This window comes from Solanum stenotomum, chromosome 11 (assembly GCF_019186545.1).
Source record: "Solanum stenotomum isolate F172 chromosome 11, ASM1918654v1, whole genome shotgun sequence".
In the NCBI taxonomy this organism is placed as follows: domain Eukaryota; kingdom Viridiplantae; phylum Streptophyta; class Magnoliopsida; order Solanales; family Solanaceae; genus Solanum; species Solanum stenotomum.
The window spans coordinates 39,150,167-39,167,838 of NC_064292.1; the positions used below are offsets into that span (position 1 = coordinate 39,150,167).

The 17,672-nt window shown below is 31.5% G+C and overlaps 2 protein-coding genes across 2 annotated transcripts; one reads left to right on the forward strand and one right to left on the reverse strand.

Annotated features, from left to right (window-relative positions):
- Positions 1-9,167: 9,167 nt before the first annotated feature.
- Positions 9,168-12,611, forward strand: LOC125846137 (probable LRR receptor-like serine/threonine-protein kinase At3g47570). The gene is made up of 2 exons (XM_049525586.1): positions 9,168-12,068; positions 12,157-12,611. The coding sequence occupies exons 1-2, from the start codon at positions 9,395-9,397 to the stop codon at positions 12,507-12,509; spliced, it is 3,027 nt and encodes a 1,008-aa protein (XP_049381543.1). The 5' UTR covers positions 9,168-9,394; the 3' UTR covers positions 12,510-12,611.
- Positions 12,612-12,752: 141 nt separating this feature from the next.
- LOC125845273 (receptor protein-tyrosine kinase CEPR2-like) lies at positions 12,753-17,229 on the reverse strand. The gene is made up of 3 exons (XM_049524748.1): positions 17,114-17,229; positions 13,385-16,042; positions 12,753-13,282 (listed from the first exon to the last, which is right to left on the reverse strand). Exons 2-3 carry the CDS (start codon positions 15,951-15,953, stop codon positions 12,966-12,968), a joined length of 2,886 nt encoding a protein of 961 aa, XP_049380705.1. The 5' UTR covers positions 15,954-16,042; positions 17,114-17,229; the 3' UTR covers positions 12,753-12,965.
- Positions 17,230-17,672: the final 443 nt, after the last annotated feature.

Consider the following 17,672-nt stretch of genomic DNA (forward strand, 5'->3'; position numbering starts at 1 on the left):
TGCCGGTAAAATATATAGTGATGATTGTTATTGCCGCTAGAGCCAATTTTTATTGCCGCTAAAGTCCTTTTTTGTAGTAGTGGTTCTTGGGTTAGCTAATTAATATTAATGGTTCTCCCACCGGAGGGTTAGTGTGGGTGCCAATCACGATGGTCTGGGTCGTGACATTTATATTATTTGAAGGCTAATGATGCATATTGAAATTATACATGGGTCAAAACTGAAATATACATATAACTCAAGGGTCAAAATAAGTATTTGTCGTATAAATAATTTTTAGTTGACTTATAATTTATTGTTTTATTTCTTTAATCAAGGCAAAGGTATAATTTTTTCTTCTTTTTTGCTTTCACGGGTTTAGTATGAAGGGCGTTGTTTTCTTGAAAAAAAAATAGTTTTCGGTGTTAAGTTTCTTAAATAGAGTGTGCAAGGAAACTTTTTCAATTATAAGAAAAAATCACTTTTGTACGTTCCAAAATTCCAAAGATCATGGTCATACCTATCCTAATTCACCTATTAAAGATCATGGTCATACCTATCCTAATTCAACAATAGGTGAGTCAGCCCTTCATCTAAAGGAAAACTAAAAGGATAAGCAGAAGTAATTAAACGCATAAGTTAAAGTCTTAACCCCATCTTTCAAATATACTCCTCCGTTTAAAAAAGAATGACCTCCTTTCCTTTAGTTTGTTTAAAAAAGAATGACCTTTTTCTTTTTTTGGTAACATTTTACTTTCAATTTTCCACGTGGCATGTTTTAAAACCATAAGATTCAAGGACAATTTTTTTACATTTAACATAACTTTAATTTAGAACTACAAGATTCAAAAATCTTCTTTATTTTCTTAAACTTCGTGCCATGTCAAATTAGACTACTCTTTTTGAAACTGAGGGAATAGAAAAAAAAATGTAAAGTAACAAAATACACCAAAAATAAGTGTTACCAGTACAAAAACATCTAATTGAATACAATCGTCTCAAAATTATAACGTTGTCTAAAATGATAAAGTCATGAAAGTAAAGATACATGAAGTACGACATCAGTAACTCACCAAAGCTGCCAAAGAAGTATTGCTTTGAACGAAATATCAACAAGGCCTGCAAGTGTTAGAATATTCATAAAAAAGATGCAAAAAAGTAGTATAAGTAAGATAATGCATGTACTTAGTAAGCATCATAGGCTGATTTAGATAGAGTTAGATAACTATATCATAAGCCAAGACCAGTTCATAAGTTCAATTCATTACATGTCATGATCTAAAATAGGATTATGATGGTGCCTACCATAAACCCCGTGTAGGCAAGTCAAAACCCCCAACTTTGAGCGATGAATATACTAAAAGATACAACTATGCGGAAGCAATAAGAAGAAGAAGAGAGGTTTGTTGCATAAGCATGTATAAAATAACACAAAATATACAAAAAAGGGTTTGAAAGTGACCGAGAAAGAAAAATTATATATAAGAAAAAAAAAAGTGTAGTATGAGTACCAAAATATGGAGTACTAAGTAGGCATCATATGCCGATCGAGTTCAATAAATACTATATAAACAAAGAGGCACAATAATGCTAACACTACATCTTAGCAGCTAATGAGAAATATACCAACCACGATAGTGAAGATAATAACAATAAGCACATAACAATTAATACAAGACAATCGTGATCAAATAGATAACATGATGATGCAATGCAAATGTGAACCATGCATAAAAATAGAAGTCCGACAAAGTTCCTTCAGCCGCCCCGAATGATCCCTTAGACTTGAAAACTTATGAAATGCAATAAATATAACCCATAATAGTTCCTCAGGCCTCCTCACTGTGTTTCCTCGGGTGTATCGGTAAATGAAAATCCATGAGTTAAAATAAGTACCTCTGTAGAATAAAAGCCTCAGGAAATGATGCATAAATCCCAATTTTAAAAAAATAAAAATTAGTGACACGCTCTGATAGATCCCAAAATGAGTAGAAATCATAATAATTTGTTTTAGTGTCTCAGTTATACTTTCTGGTTCAAAACATGTCAAAATGCAGATGTCGTGTGCATGAATGCATACCAAAATACAGTAAATTCAAAGGCTTAACGGCTAAAAATACTAAGCTAAAAACATGTAAGTGGCCAAAATACAAATAAGGATAATAAAATCTAGAACCTCATCCTAAAAGCTTTCTAATGATCAATCCTATTCAATTCATATAGAATCTACTAACCCAAGTCTAAAAATGAGAAAATTATAACCTATTTCAAGGCTGAAACTACACTCGAACCTCTACTCGGGTGCTTTTCCTGTATGAAGAGCCTCAGAACGCAGCCACACTATCAAAAAAAGAATATACACATCAATATGGGACAAACTATATATACCCATATTGATGTTACAAAATTCAGACATGAAATCGGGTAAAAAAATTGACCCTCAAGGTTCGACAACAAAACGAAAAAATGAACTTCACCATTATGTTCCCCTTGATGTAAGGATCACATACCACAAAGTTGAATAAATATCGGAATCAATTTGGGACCTCAAATGGTCCAAAACAACACTTTAAGGGTTTAGAAAACATGGAATTTGAGTTTTAAAAAAATGAATTGCGAAACTGAAGCTAGAATACGTAGTAAAAGAGATGGAGAAGGAAATTACCTTTGAATCAAGGGATAATGCATAAGTATACATCTAAATTTAACTAAAGTTTTATTACCCCCACCTAAACTATTTTAAAATAGAGCAAACACACCCCAAAAATTGACATGATAAAGAGAGTGTGCGCACTCTCTTGAAAACAAAGTGAAGACCTAAAATATTGGACACTTGTCCTTTCTATAATTAAAGTTTTAATTTATTTTTAAAAAATAAAAATAATAACACATGTGGTGGACGCGTGTTGTACAAATGCAATTAACTTACCTGATTGAAGGTGTCATGTCTTCACAAACGGTGCACGGAAATAGAGAATAAATTAATTCAACGAAGATAGTAGGGCCCTATTTAAATTAAGATATGTCGTTGAGATTTCGGTCATAGTTTAGGGGTACTTATGCATCATCCTGATAAAATAATGATAGGAATCTTGACTTTAAATGTTGCTATATATCTAACACTTGCTTTTTATTGGTACAAGTCCTAGCCGCCATTCCTTCTCCTTTTCTTTTCTTTAGAATTAAAATTAAAACAAAATCATTTAGCATATATATCCTCTTTTGATGGATTATTTTGTTATTACGTAAATTAATGAATTGGTGTACTAACGTGATAAAAGTATTTTTTGATCGGTTGGACTTATCGTTTGGTGTAATGTATGAGAGAGAATAGATTGTAGTGTCTATTAATCTCTTGTTTGATTATACGGAATGGGATAACTTATCTCAAGATAAATAAATAGTGTTGGGATAAGTTATCCCTCCCTGTTGGTGAAATAACAATATCAGGATAACTTATATTAGTACAATATAATTACTAGCTTTTAATTTTTAATTGAATTGTGCTGTTGGAAGAAACTTGATAAGAAATTGTTCTGCTTTACTTGTTTGGGGCATTAATAGTCATCATGATAATATTTTTATTTTTTAAATTTATTTGTTCAAGATTAAAAGTGAGAAGAAAATTGAGATTTCAATCTTGCTCCAAGGTTAGGTGGAGAGGGGGACTGAACTAGATATAACATCCAAGAAAAGAAAAAGACAGTATATATATATATATAAAAAAAAAAAACCAACTTGAATGGTGTAAACAAATGTTTTAGCAATAAAAACAAATAATGTCCATCACGGGTAGAAAGTCTTTCAGTACACCATATGTTCTAACATTGGATAAAATGAGATTTTAGCTTGTTGGATATGCAGTATAGGTCATGATTTTAGAATTAATATTTAGACTTGTTATTTGAGATCATGATTTCAAAATTCAAATTCTCAAAAAAATAATATGATTTGGAATTTTAAATCATAATTTTAATTTTTGTAAAAATATAAATCTTGACCCATAAATTTATATTTTGTAAGAAAAACCAACTAAATTAAAATTTGCAAAAAAAAAAGTATCATGCTTGACATGAATAGATTGTCCATACCACATGAAAGAATTATATTAAACAATAAATAGCTACTATATATTATTATTAATTAGGGGATCTATATAAAATTATGTATATTTGAAAGTTTATACCTAATGACAAATATTTATTTATAAAAGGGATCGGAATAGATGGGATTTATCAATTCGGCGCTTTAAGATATCTCTATATCTTGTTTACGAACATGATTTGTCCATTTGTTAAGAATTATGAAAATTTTGATAGTTTTCACAATTTGTGGGGTTTTCATGTTCATGAAAGAAAAGATGCAACTTAAAACTCCAAATTGCATGTCTAAACAAACTTCAAATCAATCTGGTTTTATAGCATGATTTAAAATTATGATTTGATATCTTATATCCAAACCTGCAGTGGCAGAGCCAGGATCTGAAGGGGATTCGAAGTATAAAGTAGTAATCTCATAAAAGTTATAAGATGAAAAACTGAGCGGGACGAAAAAGGAAATATTAAATTTCACCCGCTTAATTTAACTTGTGTTGTCATGCTGCGTTTAAGTTCTTCCTACTTTTATCCTTCTCCATCGAGTTTTTAAAAAATTCTTGTGCTTTTTTTTTTAGTTTTGCAGTGCTATATATTTTGAATTTTTTAAAAAAAATTCTGAATTAGTGTCCTTTCAATCATATGCTACTATAAAAGCCACTATGATTTTTTAAAAAGGATAACGATTGAGTTACTAATATTATAATGCATATTCAGAAAAGAAATAAATAGTATCATCATTTTTTAGTTCATTTAATTCAATTTACTAGGTTAGTCATTTATAAAATAGAGAAAAAATCAATAAATCAAATAAGATTAGTTTAGTTTCATCTATTTCAAGAAAATTTGCAAAAACAACAGGAAAGAAATACTATAAAATCAAAGAAATAAAATCTAATCAAATAGATTTTGTTAAAAAATATTCATGACTTTTAAATTTTTTTGTTCAATTAATTTAATTTACTTATTTTGTATAAATATTTTTTCTAACTCAATTTAAAATTTAATAACAATTCATCTTTCTTCAAATTAGTACATGAAAAGAGAGTTATGTAGAAACAAAATGAGCAATATAAAATAAGAAGAATAAAAGATAAAATTACAAAAAATGTGACTAATAAATTGAAACAAAAACAAATAGCATAGAGAGAAAATAAAAAAAAATAAAAAGAAGGGAATAAAGCTTCATATTGAACCCAATGAAGCTTTATCATATCTCGTGTCCCAAAAAAAAGGTGCAAAAAACATTTCACGCAGTGGGAATCGAACACGGAACCTTCCAACCACCAATAATCCCCTTAGCCGCTGCGCTATCCTTCTATTTAGTGTTTAAGGGGTTCATTTTAATAAATATAGTCATAAAACGAGAATTTGACTCTACATATACATCGTAATTTTTCGACGAAGGGGGTTCAGGTGAACCCCCTAAGCTACACATAGCTCCGCCCCTGAAAACTGGTCCTTAATATTAAAACCATCTCCAACTCACCTTTATTTTACTCTCCATTCTCTATATTTTGAGAGTAAAATAGAGAATGGGCTCCCCAACCATTCTCTGACCATCTCTAACCCACCTCTATTTTACTATCTATTCTTTATAGATAGAGAGTAAAATAGAGAATGGGCTCTCCAACCCCCCTCCATATTACTCTCTATCCTCCATTTATAGAGAGGTGAATAGTAGTTCTCCAAATTTGGAAAACTACTATTCTCCTCTTTAATTCACTTTTTGATTATTTTATTATTATTTCTATTGTATCATTAATTAAGTTTTTATTATTTGTAATTATTTTTTTATATAACATCTAAAAACATATTATTGACAAGTTACTATTTTTATCCGAATTAATAATTTTCTACTTTATTTGTTAAAAAATCACTTTAAATATGTAATTTCAAATTATTTTAATATTATTTATATAATATGATACTATTAATTGAGTCTTTAATAGTTGAATTATTTTCTAAGTAATATAACATCTAAAAAACATACTATTGATAAGTATACTATTTTCATTCCGAATTAACAATTTTTCTTTTATAAAACAATTGTCACTTTAAATATTTAATTTAAAATTATAATTATTTTTCACTATGAAGAATACACAAAATCTACATGATAATTCAAACAATCTACTTTTATGTTATAGTGATAAATTATTAAACCACACTTTTTAATGAGCATGAAAATACTTTTTGCAATAGTTCAAAATGCAATAGGGGAAGTAAATTATTACACGAAATAATTGGATACAAGATGAAATTGTTAATTTAAACAATTTTTAGCTACACATAAAAAAATATGGACAAAAAATTACTCATTTTGAACTCCGTAATGCATTATGGGAGCAACGTAATAACCTTGAAAGTCGAGTATTTATGTAAAATTTAATTTTAAATTTTACGATAATGGATGATTTATTATGTAATTGTATTTCATCAATGATTTCACTTTTATTTGAATTGTTTGTTAGTATGTATTATACATAATATTTGTTGTAATTTATTTTATTTAGAAATTTAGAATAAAATATAATTTTATATTTAATGAAAAATTTGAAAAGAACAAAATTTATATTACACGAAGATTATATAGATTATAGGGTAATTATTTGCAAAAAGAAGAAATGATTTATATTATGAAATAAGAAAATAAAAATGAAATAGAAATAATAATATAATATTGAGGAGAGAGAAAACGATTCCTTTTTCGAGAGTAAAATAGAGAATTGGGTCGGAGTTGGTTGTCTGAAAAAATAGGAGTTAATATCTCATATGGTCACTCAATTTTGAATAGTTAACTTAGAAAGTCACTCAACTTTGAGTAATTTACTTAGAAAGTCACTCAACTTTATTTTACAACTCAAAAGTCACTTAACTATTGATATTTCACTTAAAAAGTCACTCAACTATTGATATTTTACTTAGAAAGTCATCCAACTAATTCAAATAATTTCTTCATTAAATTTTGTTGAAATACAATTTTGTTTAAACTATTTTTTAAAAAAAAATAAAAAATTCTCAGTTTAATTATTTTGTTAAACTTTGTTGAAATACAATTTTTTTTTTAAAATACTAAAAGATTGCTACTGTGCGTCTTTTTTATCTTTTTGATTACTCCTTTTAATTTAATAAAAGATTGTTAAACGTACCATAGCAATTGACAAATTAAAATTAAAATGTACTGTAGCATTGCTATTAATTTAATAAGAAAATAATAAAAGATTGCTACTATTTTAAACGTACAGTAGCAATTGAGAAAAAAAACTTGTTATTGTCTTACTAAAATTAAATATGCTGAAAAATGCTACTGTACGTTTTTTCAAAAAAAATGTAATTAAATAATTGAAGTAGGTTAATAAGATAATTAAAATAAATATTTTATTAATTCTTAAAACTAATTTAAAATAAAATTTAGATTTCAAGAAAATTTAATAAATAAATCATTTAAGTTTGTTGGGTGACTTTTTAAGTAAAATATCAATAGTTGAGTGATTTTCTAAGTGAAATATCAATAGTTAAGTGACTTTTGAGTTATAAAATAAAGTTGAGTGACTTTCTATGTAAACAACTCAAAGTTGAGCGACTTTCTAAGTGAACTATGCAAAGTTGAATGACCATTTGAGATATTATATCTTTGGAGAACTCTATATTTGGAGAGTAAAATAGAGCGTAGGGTTGGAGATGCAATGACTCTCTATTCTCCATTTATAGAGAGGTGAATAGTAGTTCTCCAAATTTGGAGAACTACTATTCACCTCTCTATTTCACTTTTTCATTATTTTATTATTATTTATATTATTTTGTAATTAACATATTATTTTTCATATAAGACATTAATTATATCTCTAATATTAGTAATTCATTTTAAATGTACTATAACATTTAAAATATATATATTATTTAATATATACTACTTTCATCCTGAAGTAATAATGTTTCAATTTTTTTAATTTTCGTCACTTTAATATAGTTTGATATCATTATTAATTTCCACTATGAAGAATGCACAAAATTAAAATAATAAAATTTTAATTTAAAAATACAATACATAACATAATAATTTAAATACAAGATAACAATACATAACGTAATAATTTAAATACAAGATAACAATACATAACATAATAATTTAAATACAAGATAACAATACATAACATAATAATTTAAATACAAGATAACAAATACATAACATAATAATTTAAATACAGGATAACAATACTTAACATAATAATTTTATCACAACAATAATTTAGTAATACGGTAGGTCGTTTTCAGATTTAATAACAATATTCGGAAAAAACCAGTGTATGATCCACATAATTAGTGTAGTTGTGATTGCGGTTGTGCTTGTTGATTTCTTTTTTCAATTATTCGCAGTTGTTCTTGTTTCATGAAAATCCCCGATTTGAACAATCTTTAGCTAGACATAAAATAACTAAGGATACAAATACTCATTTTGAACTCTGTAATGCACTAACAGAGAATTTATGGGAGCAACGTAATAATCTTGAAAGTAGAGTATTTATGTAATTATATCTCATTAATAATTTCACTTTTATTTGAATTTTCCATTAATTTGTATATTATATAATATTAGTTTGAAATTTATGTTATTTAGAAATTTAGGAAAAAAATATAATTATATTAAGTAAAGAATTTGAAAAAATAATTTTTTATATTACAAAAAAATTATATAAACAGATTATTTGAAAAAAAAAAAGAAATAAAGGGGGTATATTATGAAATAAGAAAATAAGAATGAAATAGAAATAATAATATAATATTGAAGAGAGAGAAAAAGATTCTTTTTTAGAGCGTAAAATAGATAATTGGGTTGGAGTTGATTGTCTGAAAAAAATAGAAAACTCTATATTAAAAGAGTAAAATAAAGATTAGAGATGGAGATGCCCGTGGGAATATAATATTGATATCATATTTAATTGTGTAAATTAATTGATCTAAAAGTTCAACTTGTGGGAACTTATATTTTTATATATTATTTTTAGCTACTTTTCATGATTTTGCTTAGATGTGGATGTGATCAAAGAGCTTCATTCTTTCACAAATGCTCCAACTTGCAAGAAAGTTGAAAAGAAACAAAAGAGAAACAACAACACAATGACATCTATGCTCAAAGGAAAAAAAAAGGAACAAAATAGAGAGTTGAAATTGGAAAAAAAGATATGCTTTCTTCCAAATTTGAATACAATATGTTTGAAAAAATGAATTGATTACTATGGCCTTTAGTTGACTTATTGTTCTTCAAGTAATTATCACCTTGTATTTTTCATTCCTTTGCTTATTGCTCAACTCCAACAATGTCCTCTCTAATTTTCCACTTTCTATTCTTCTTACTGTTTTGCCTCTCAAAGTGTTGTGCACAAGGAAATGATACTGATCATTTGGCCCTGATTTCCTTTAAAAATGCAATAATATCAGATCCACTTAACATAACAGCTTCTTGGAATGAATCTAGTCATTTCTGCAGCTGGATTGGCATAACATGTGGCAACAAACATCGTCGAGTCATTATGATTGTCTTGAACTCTAGTGAATTGTTTGGTCCATTGTCACCAGCAGTTGGTAATCTTAGTTTCCTCAGGGTACTTTGGCTCAGCAGAAACAGTTTCACTGGCCAAATCCCTGGAGAGATAGGAAAGCTATCGAGATTACGGAGGTTGAACTTAGCAAACAATTCATTTTCTGGTGAAATACCAAGAAACATATCGCGGTGCTCCAATCTTAATTATATTCATTTAGGTAATAACAATCTGAGTGGAAGGATTCCAACAGAGTTGAGATCATTGAATAAACTTGAGAATTTACTACTTCAGTTGAATAAATTGACTGGAGAAGTTCCAGCTTATCTAGGTAATCATTCTTCACTCTTGGCAATTGCATTAGGAGATAATCAATTACATGGAAAGATACCTGATATTTTTGGTGGACTCAAACATTTGGTGTTTCTTGATTTTGCTTTGAATTATTTGTCTGGAGAGATTCCTATGTCGATTTTCAACTTGTCATCATTGCACACACTTCAGATAACTTTTAATAAATTTGAAGGGGGTCTTCCATCAGATATGGGGTTCAATCTTCCAAGTTTAAAGTTCTTTCTCCTTGTGGGAAATCAACTGACAGGAAAGGTTCCTACTTCAGTACTGAATTCTACATCACTTATGGAATTTGGTATCGACGGGAATAATTTCACTGGACAAGTACCAGCCTTTGGAAACCAAAAGGATTTGTACTGGCTTGGACTTGCTGAAAATCATTTTGGAAATGGAATGTTGGATGATTTGAAGTTTATCTACTCCCTACAAAATTGTACAAGTTTAGAGCAGCTAATACTGGAAAACAACAATCTTGGAGGAGTACTGCCAAGAGATATAGGCAACATGTCCAATCTTTTGCGGCTTTCTGTAGGGGGGAATCTCATCCAAGGAAACATTCCCACAGAGATTTTACAGCTTGAAAACCTGCAAGTACTTGGTCTCGAGAAAAATAATTTTACTGGTATGATTCCTGAGTCTATTGGACAACTAAGCCAACTTAGTAGGTTATACATTCACCACAACAGATTTTCAGGTGAGATTCCACATTCTCTTGGAAATTTGATGAGGTTGATTGAACTCGATTTGGGATCAAACAACTTGCAAGGTACTGTGCCTTCAAGTCTTGGAAGCTGCAAGTTCTTATCACTCTTGTATCTGAATGGAAATCAACTTAGTGGTCTTATACCGAAAGAACTGTTTGGGCTCTCCCTTATAGAGTTTGACCTCTCAAACAACCACTTGACGGGGTATTTTCCTGTAGGGATTGGCTCTGGAAACTTGACTGGATTGATAAACTTGATCTACATGAACCATTCATACAACAATTTATCAGGTGAAATACCAAGCAGCTTTGGCACTTTGACTAGTTTGAGGGAGCTATACCTTGGTAACAATGCCCTTCAGGGAGTTATTCCTACATCCTTAAGTTTTTTGAGAAGTCTTGAATATATGGATCTTTCTCATAACCACTTTGTAGGGAGGATCCCAAAGTTTCTGGATGAACTTGTCTCCTTGAAATTCTTAAATTTGTCTTATAATGATTTGGAGGGTGAGGTGCCTTTGAAAGGAGCTTTCAGAAACATGAGTGCTGTTTCACTTGTTGGGAACAGTGAGCTATGTGGTGGTATTCCAGAGTTCAAAATGCCAAAGTGCAGCAACAAAGTAGCGTCAAGAAGACGAAGGTTATCTCATAGATTGATAATAGTAATGCTGGTTATTGGAGGATTATTGGCAGCAACCACAGTGGCCCTTCTTATTTTCTTGTGTGCTAGAAGAAAAAAGAGGTCCACTTCATCGGAGAATTCATCGTTGGACGTGATCCCAAGAGTGACTTACAATAGTCTTTACAAAGAAACTAATGGCTTCTCTACGTCAAACATGATTGGTTCGGGTGCATTTAGCTTCGTATACAGAGGCATTCTAGAGGAAAATGGAAAATTTGTTGCCATAAAGGTGCTCAAACTCCAAGTTAGGGGAGCTTCTAAGAGCTTTCTTACTGAATGTGAAGCACTAAGGCATATCAAGCATAGAAACCTGGTAAAACTCTTAACATCATGTTCAAGCATTGATTACCAAGGTAGCGACTTCAAGGCTCTCATTTATGAATACATGGCCAATGGTAATTTGGCAAATTGGTTGCACAATAGAAGTACAGATGGTGAAGAAAATCATGAGCCTAAAACTTTGAACATGCTACAGAGACTCAATGTAATAGTTGATGTGGCTTCTGCATTAGATTATCTTCATCATCAATCTGGAACGCCATTGACACATTGCGATATCAAACCAAATAATGTGCTTTTGGATGAAGATTTTGTTGCTCATTTAGGTGACTTTGGACTGGCAAGGTTTCTGCCTGATGCTGCAAATCTGCTCTCCTTAAGCCAATCAGCCAGCTCTCTCAATATAAGAGGAACTATTGGATACGTTCCACCTGGTAATTAACTCTTCTCCCTCTCTAAACATCATTTTATATTTATGAAGATCCTCTTACTTATCAAGTTTGTCAATTCATGTATGTGCAGAATATGCTACAGGTAATACGTTTTCGACCTATGGAGATGTCTATAGTTATGGAATTCTACTTTTGGAAACATTTACTGGAAGAAGTCCAACTGATGAGATTTTCAAGGATGGTCTAAACCTTCATGATTTTGTTAAGAGAGCCATACCTGAGCAAGTGAAAGATGTTTCTGATCCTAAACTTGTCTATGATGAAACGGGCAGACTGATCAGCAACAATAAAATAATCGAGTGCCTCACATTGATTTTTCGAGTTGGGATTGCTTGTTCAGTGGACTCTGCAAAAGATCACATGGACATTGCCAATGTTGTTAATGAACTGAATGTAATCAAAGATGCCTTCCTGAGGAACTAGCAATATTGGCTATGAAGTTGTTGAGTTTCATAAAAAAGATACTACTTATATAAGTTATATTCTCACTATCCACTTTTCCCTTCCCCTTTTCCTGCTTCTTCTTATGTAATGGAAAAAAATTGAAAATAATCACCTGATTTGGCTTACTTTGTTTCATGTTTTATGCTAGATTTACTATATAAATTTGAAAATATGTTTTGTCTATACTGATTTCATTTACTTATAAAGAAATAGAAAAAACTGTCAAAAATTATAAGCTCAACCAGAAAAATGCATTCCATTTTACAAAATGAACTTGTACAGACAAAGTTGGATACAATTTTACATGGCATATGCATAATCATAAAACAAAAACTATACTGAAGATTGGAATTTAAACTATATGGTAAGAGGGAAAAGGAGAAAACTACAAAGGATCTTTCTCATTTTTCTCACATTTACTTGAAAACTAAATGTTCAAGGTTCAGCATCAACAAGCATCTTTACTACTTCTTTCATGCTGGGGCGTAAATTAGGAAGCTTAGTCGTACATAGGGCAGAAATCCTCAACACTTTGATCATGTCATCTTGGACAAGCTCGGAAACCACCTTTTGATCAAGAATATTCAGAACACTTCCTTTGTCATTTAGATGAGTTGATGCCCAATAAACCAAGTCTTTGCCTTCTCCATAGGCTTCCTCTATTGGTTTCCTTCCGGTTACTAATTCTAATAGAACAACTCCAAAGCTGTATACATCGCTCTTTTCTGTCACTCTGGAAGTATATGCTAGCTCTGTCAATAAAACAAATTCAAATGTGATGTTAGGAAACTAGAAAGAGTGAAAATAGAAAGAAGTGGGAACATAGTATTTGGGTTTTCCTCTTCGAAACATACCAGGAGCTAAATAGCCGTGAGTGCCTGCAAAGCAGCTGAACTCGGAGACTCTAGAGGAAATTTCTGAAACTTTAGCAACCCCGAAATCAGAAACTTTCGCTTCATACTCCTCATCAAGTAGAATATTTGTTGACTTGATATCTCTATGAATTATAGGAGGGACACAATCATGGTGCAAATAAGCGATTCCCTTTGCAGTTCCAACTGCAATTTTATACCTCTGGTACCAATCTAATTCTGTCTTCCCAGCCTTGACTTCTCGGTGTAGTGCCTCGAATAAATTACCATTTGGCAAGTACTCGAAAACCAACAAATTCGAACCTTCGCTCATTAGACTGGCATACAGTTTAACTATATTTCGATGCCTGATCTTTCCTAGAATGTCCATTTCCCTTGTCAAAACTTTCACCTCATTTCCTTTCCAAAGCTGCTTTACTGCCACTGTGCCACAACCTTTCTTCAAATCTAACCGATAAACTTTTCCTGTTCCTCCACTTCCTATCAATTTATCCTCACCAACATCACAAATTTCATCTACATCAAGTTCCACATGTTGGAAGCTTGAAAGCTTCCATTTTGGATCCATTCCATTAGCATGTCCCGGACGCTTTTCTGAATCAGCTTCAGCGTTGTGCTTGTACTTCCAGTAACTCACAAACATGAAAACACCCATTAGAACTGCCAAAGAAAGTAATACAATGCAAAACACAACTAGTTTGCTCTTCATGAGCACTTCCTGAGCAGCCTTTCCACTACAAGCGCCCAAGCCTGAGTTCCTTCGGACATTCCTGATGCTTTGATCAACACAAAGCCCCTTGTTTCCTACAAATGCCTTTTCTCCTCCCACCGTCAAAAGATCTGTAGGAACTCTTCCAGTTAGCTGATTGTTAGAGAGGTCCAATGAAGATAACTTCAGGTTATCCAAGCTTGTTGGAATTGAGCCACTGAGTTTGTTACTCGAAAGATTCAGAGAGTTCAACGAGGCCATCATTGACAACGAATGCGGTATGTTGCCTGTGAGAAGATTTGAAGCAAGATTCAAGTTTGCCAACCTGGGAAACTCACCCAACTCCGATGGTATCGACCCGGAAAGTGAGTTTTTCTCTAAATACAAAGATGAAATTTGCTTCAATGAGCCAAGTTCAGATGGTATTATGCCAGAGAATTCATTGTTATCCAAATATAGCCTTTCCAACTGTGTGAGCTTTCCAAGTTCTTTTGGAAGGTCACCTGAAAATCTGTTGTTTGATAATACCAACTGATTCAACTTAGTCGCAGCCCCGATTCCAGGAGATACAGTTCCAGTGAAGTTGTTGTCACTGAAATCTATCATTGTGACTTCTGGAAGCCCCCATAAACCCTCATCAATTCTCCCAGAGAGTTGATTCTGACTCACCCTCAATCTCATTAAAGTCTTGCAAGAAGCATAATTACCTGGAAACTCCCCTGTGAAACTGTTTTCAACAGCAAGCAAATTTTGCAAGTTGTTGTTTTGACATAAATATTTTGGAAATGCACCACTAAACTTGTTCTCAGATATGTCTATGCTATTCAGTGGCGAAAACCGGCCAAGATTAGCTGGAATTTCTCCAGTAAAACTGTTGTTGTACACAGCAAAGCCATTAAGATGCTGCAAATCTCCAAATCCTGCAGGGATTTCCCCAGAGAAATTGTTCTTGAATATTTGAAAAACCGTTATATTCTTCAGGTTGTCAATCCCCTTAGGCAAAGTCCCATGCAGCTGGTTTCTAGATACATCAATTTCCTGCAGATGTATAAGGTCTACAAGTTCTACTGGCAATTCCCCGGTCAAATTGTTTTGATAAAGTTCAATCTTGAAGAGATTTCGCAGCTTGTTTATGGACTTTGGAAAATTCCCGGATATCTGGTTTTTCGAAATATCTAAAGTACCTAGTGCCTCCATTTCGAAAATAGATTCCGGGATTTGTCCTGTCAAATTTGACCCTGCCAAGAAAAGCCAATAAACTTTCTTCAACTTCCCAAATAAATCAGGAAGTTTACCTTCATCATACTCATTTCCACCAAGGCCTAATGCAACCAAACTAGTCAACTTTCCAAACCAAGCTGGAAACTTTCCAGAAAAACAGTTATCTGACAAGTCTAACACCTCCAACTTAGCCAAGCTAGATAAATCAGGTATCGTACCGTTCATGTTATTGTCAGTAACATTCAATACTTTGAGATTGGCGCAATCCGCCAATTCACTTGGAAGATTTCCAGACAGGTGATTTGAAGGAAGAACTAGAGAAGTAATGCTTTGGAGGACAGATATTGAAGGGGAAATAAATCCATAAAGGGACTTATTGTCAAGTGAAATTTCAGTGACCAAGCCAGTGTGTTTGTCACATTGAATGCCATAGAATTTACAAGGGGAATCTGAATATTTCCAAGATTCCAAGACATTCAAAGGGTCAACAAGATGCTTTTTAAATTCAAGAAGTGCTTCTGTCTCAACAGACAATGAATTAGACGGCTGGCAAAAGAAAACAAGAAACTTCAAGAAAATAGCAAGGATTTGGAGGGAATGGAGAGTTTGGATTCTAGACATGATTGAATATGGGAAGGGCTAAAAAGTCATTTCACAAGGGGATACAAACTCCATAACAGATATGATGGGAGCCCATTCATAATGAGTAACTGATCAAAGAAGAGAAGTAACAATCAGTAACCAAACAATAAAGTATAGAAACAAGAATATACATATAACAAACCCCTTTACTTAAAAGCAATGTATACCTAATCAAATGTTTGTTGTATAATAAGAAATTAAAAATATCACTTAAAAAGAATAAGATAGCTTATGAATTGAGTAAAGCACATATGAAAGATGTTAAACAGATATACACAGACACATAAAGGATGTTGGGTGATTGGTTGATGTGTTTAAGATGTCAATTTGTATTTAGTTGTGGATTTACTATATTGCAAATGAATTTACATCTTTCTTTGAAGTGACTTAAGTATATAATGTTTCACTTGACTTTACAATCTTGGTTATAAGGAAAGATACTAAAGAGCTGCCTTTGTTTTTTCATCTTTCCTACAATCATATTCTCCATATCTGAAGCGCAGGAAGGATCTGACTATAGTGGGATAGAAAATAACACCAGAAAAGATAAAAATCTTGAACTGAATAGTTCTAAACTTATTGCACCAACGTTGTGGCCTATTGGTCAATGAAGTAAGTGAGAACTATGAGGTAAGTTAAAATCCCAGTAGAGACAAAAAAACACTAGGTTATTACTTTTCATCTGCCTTAACTTTGGTAAATAGAGTTACATGATATTTATTATTGGTGAGAGATGACAAATGTCTCATAGAATTAATCAAGATGCGCTCAAACTGACCCACACCTTTATTATTGAATGAACAAATTGGGAGATTCTAATTAATCTGACAAATCATCAAAAAAAAAGGAGGAATGAGTATGGCATATACATATAGGAAGAGAAAAAGAGAGTGATGACAGACAAAAAAAAACATATAACTTTCATAATTGAGTCCTAACAACCAAAATCACACATTTTTGTGCCTAAAATCATTTAACTCTAATTAAATTTAACAGAAGCAGAGACATTAAGTACAACAAAAAGTAGAATGCATCTTTGGTATTAAAGAACATGTTATCCTATAACTCAAGAATTTGTTGCATACATAATATTACAAAAATAATGAAGAAAGAGTTAAAGAGGAAACAGAGTTACTTACCTAAAATACAATAGTAACAGTGTGTGCTTTTATTAGTCTCATGTTTGAGCAGCAGAATTCAGAAATATAATGAGAAGAAAAAAGATTTGTTAAAAGGAAAAGAGTGTTATTGTGGACTCATGTGGAGTGAAGAAAGAGGGATGGTTCATTCATTTTAATTAATACAAGAAACAATACCTGTGTTTTATGGAATAAAAAGAATAAGAAGCTGACAAAATTTGGGTAATAAAGGAGTTGTATAAGCACCAGACACTTTGATTGAGACCCATCTTTTCTCTCTATCTCATGTATGTAATCTACTCTCTCGTGATATAATAATTTATATGATATAGTTTGACCAGATATCAAATTTAAAAATATTAGAAGTATTTTAAAATTTACAGTAAAAAATAAGTCAGTATTGGTGGAGTCAGAATATCGATTAAGATGTGTCAAAATATAAAGAAGAAAATCGTGTAAAATTTGAGGTCTTGAGGAGTGTCAATATATATATAGTTGTGATTTTAACTAAGCAATGTTTTCCAAAGAAGGAGTGTGGGGTGACACCCCTCAACTATTG

Excerpts from the sequence above, each read along its gene's own strand:
- LOC125845273 (XM_049524748.1), bottom strand. The coding sequence starts at position 15,953 with ATGTCTAGAATCCAAACTCTCCATTCCCTCCAAATCCTTGCTATTTTC. Across the intron at positions 13,283-13,384 it reads TCACGGCTATTTAGCTCCTG|AGCTAGCATATACTTCCAGA; the intron begins GTATGTTTCGAA and ends TTTTATTGACAG.
- LOC125846137 (XM_049525586.1), top strand. The coding sequence starts at position 9,395 with ATGTCCTCTCTAATTTTCCACTTTCTATTCTTCTTACTGTTTTGCCTC. Across the intron at positions 12,069-12,156 it reads TATTGGATACGTTCCACCTG|AATATGCTACAGGTAATACG; the intron begins GTAATTAACTCT and ends ATGTATGTGCAG.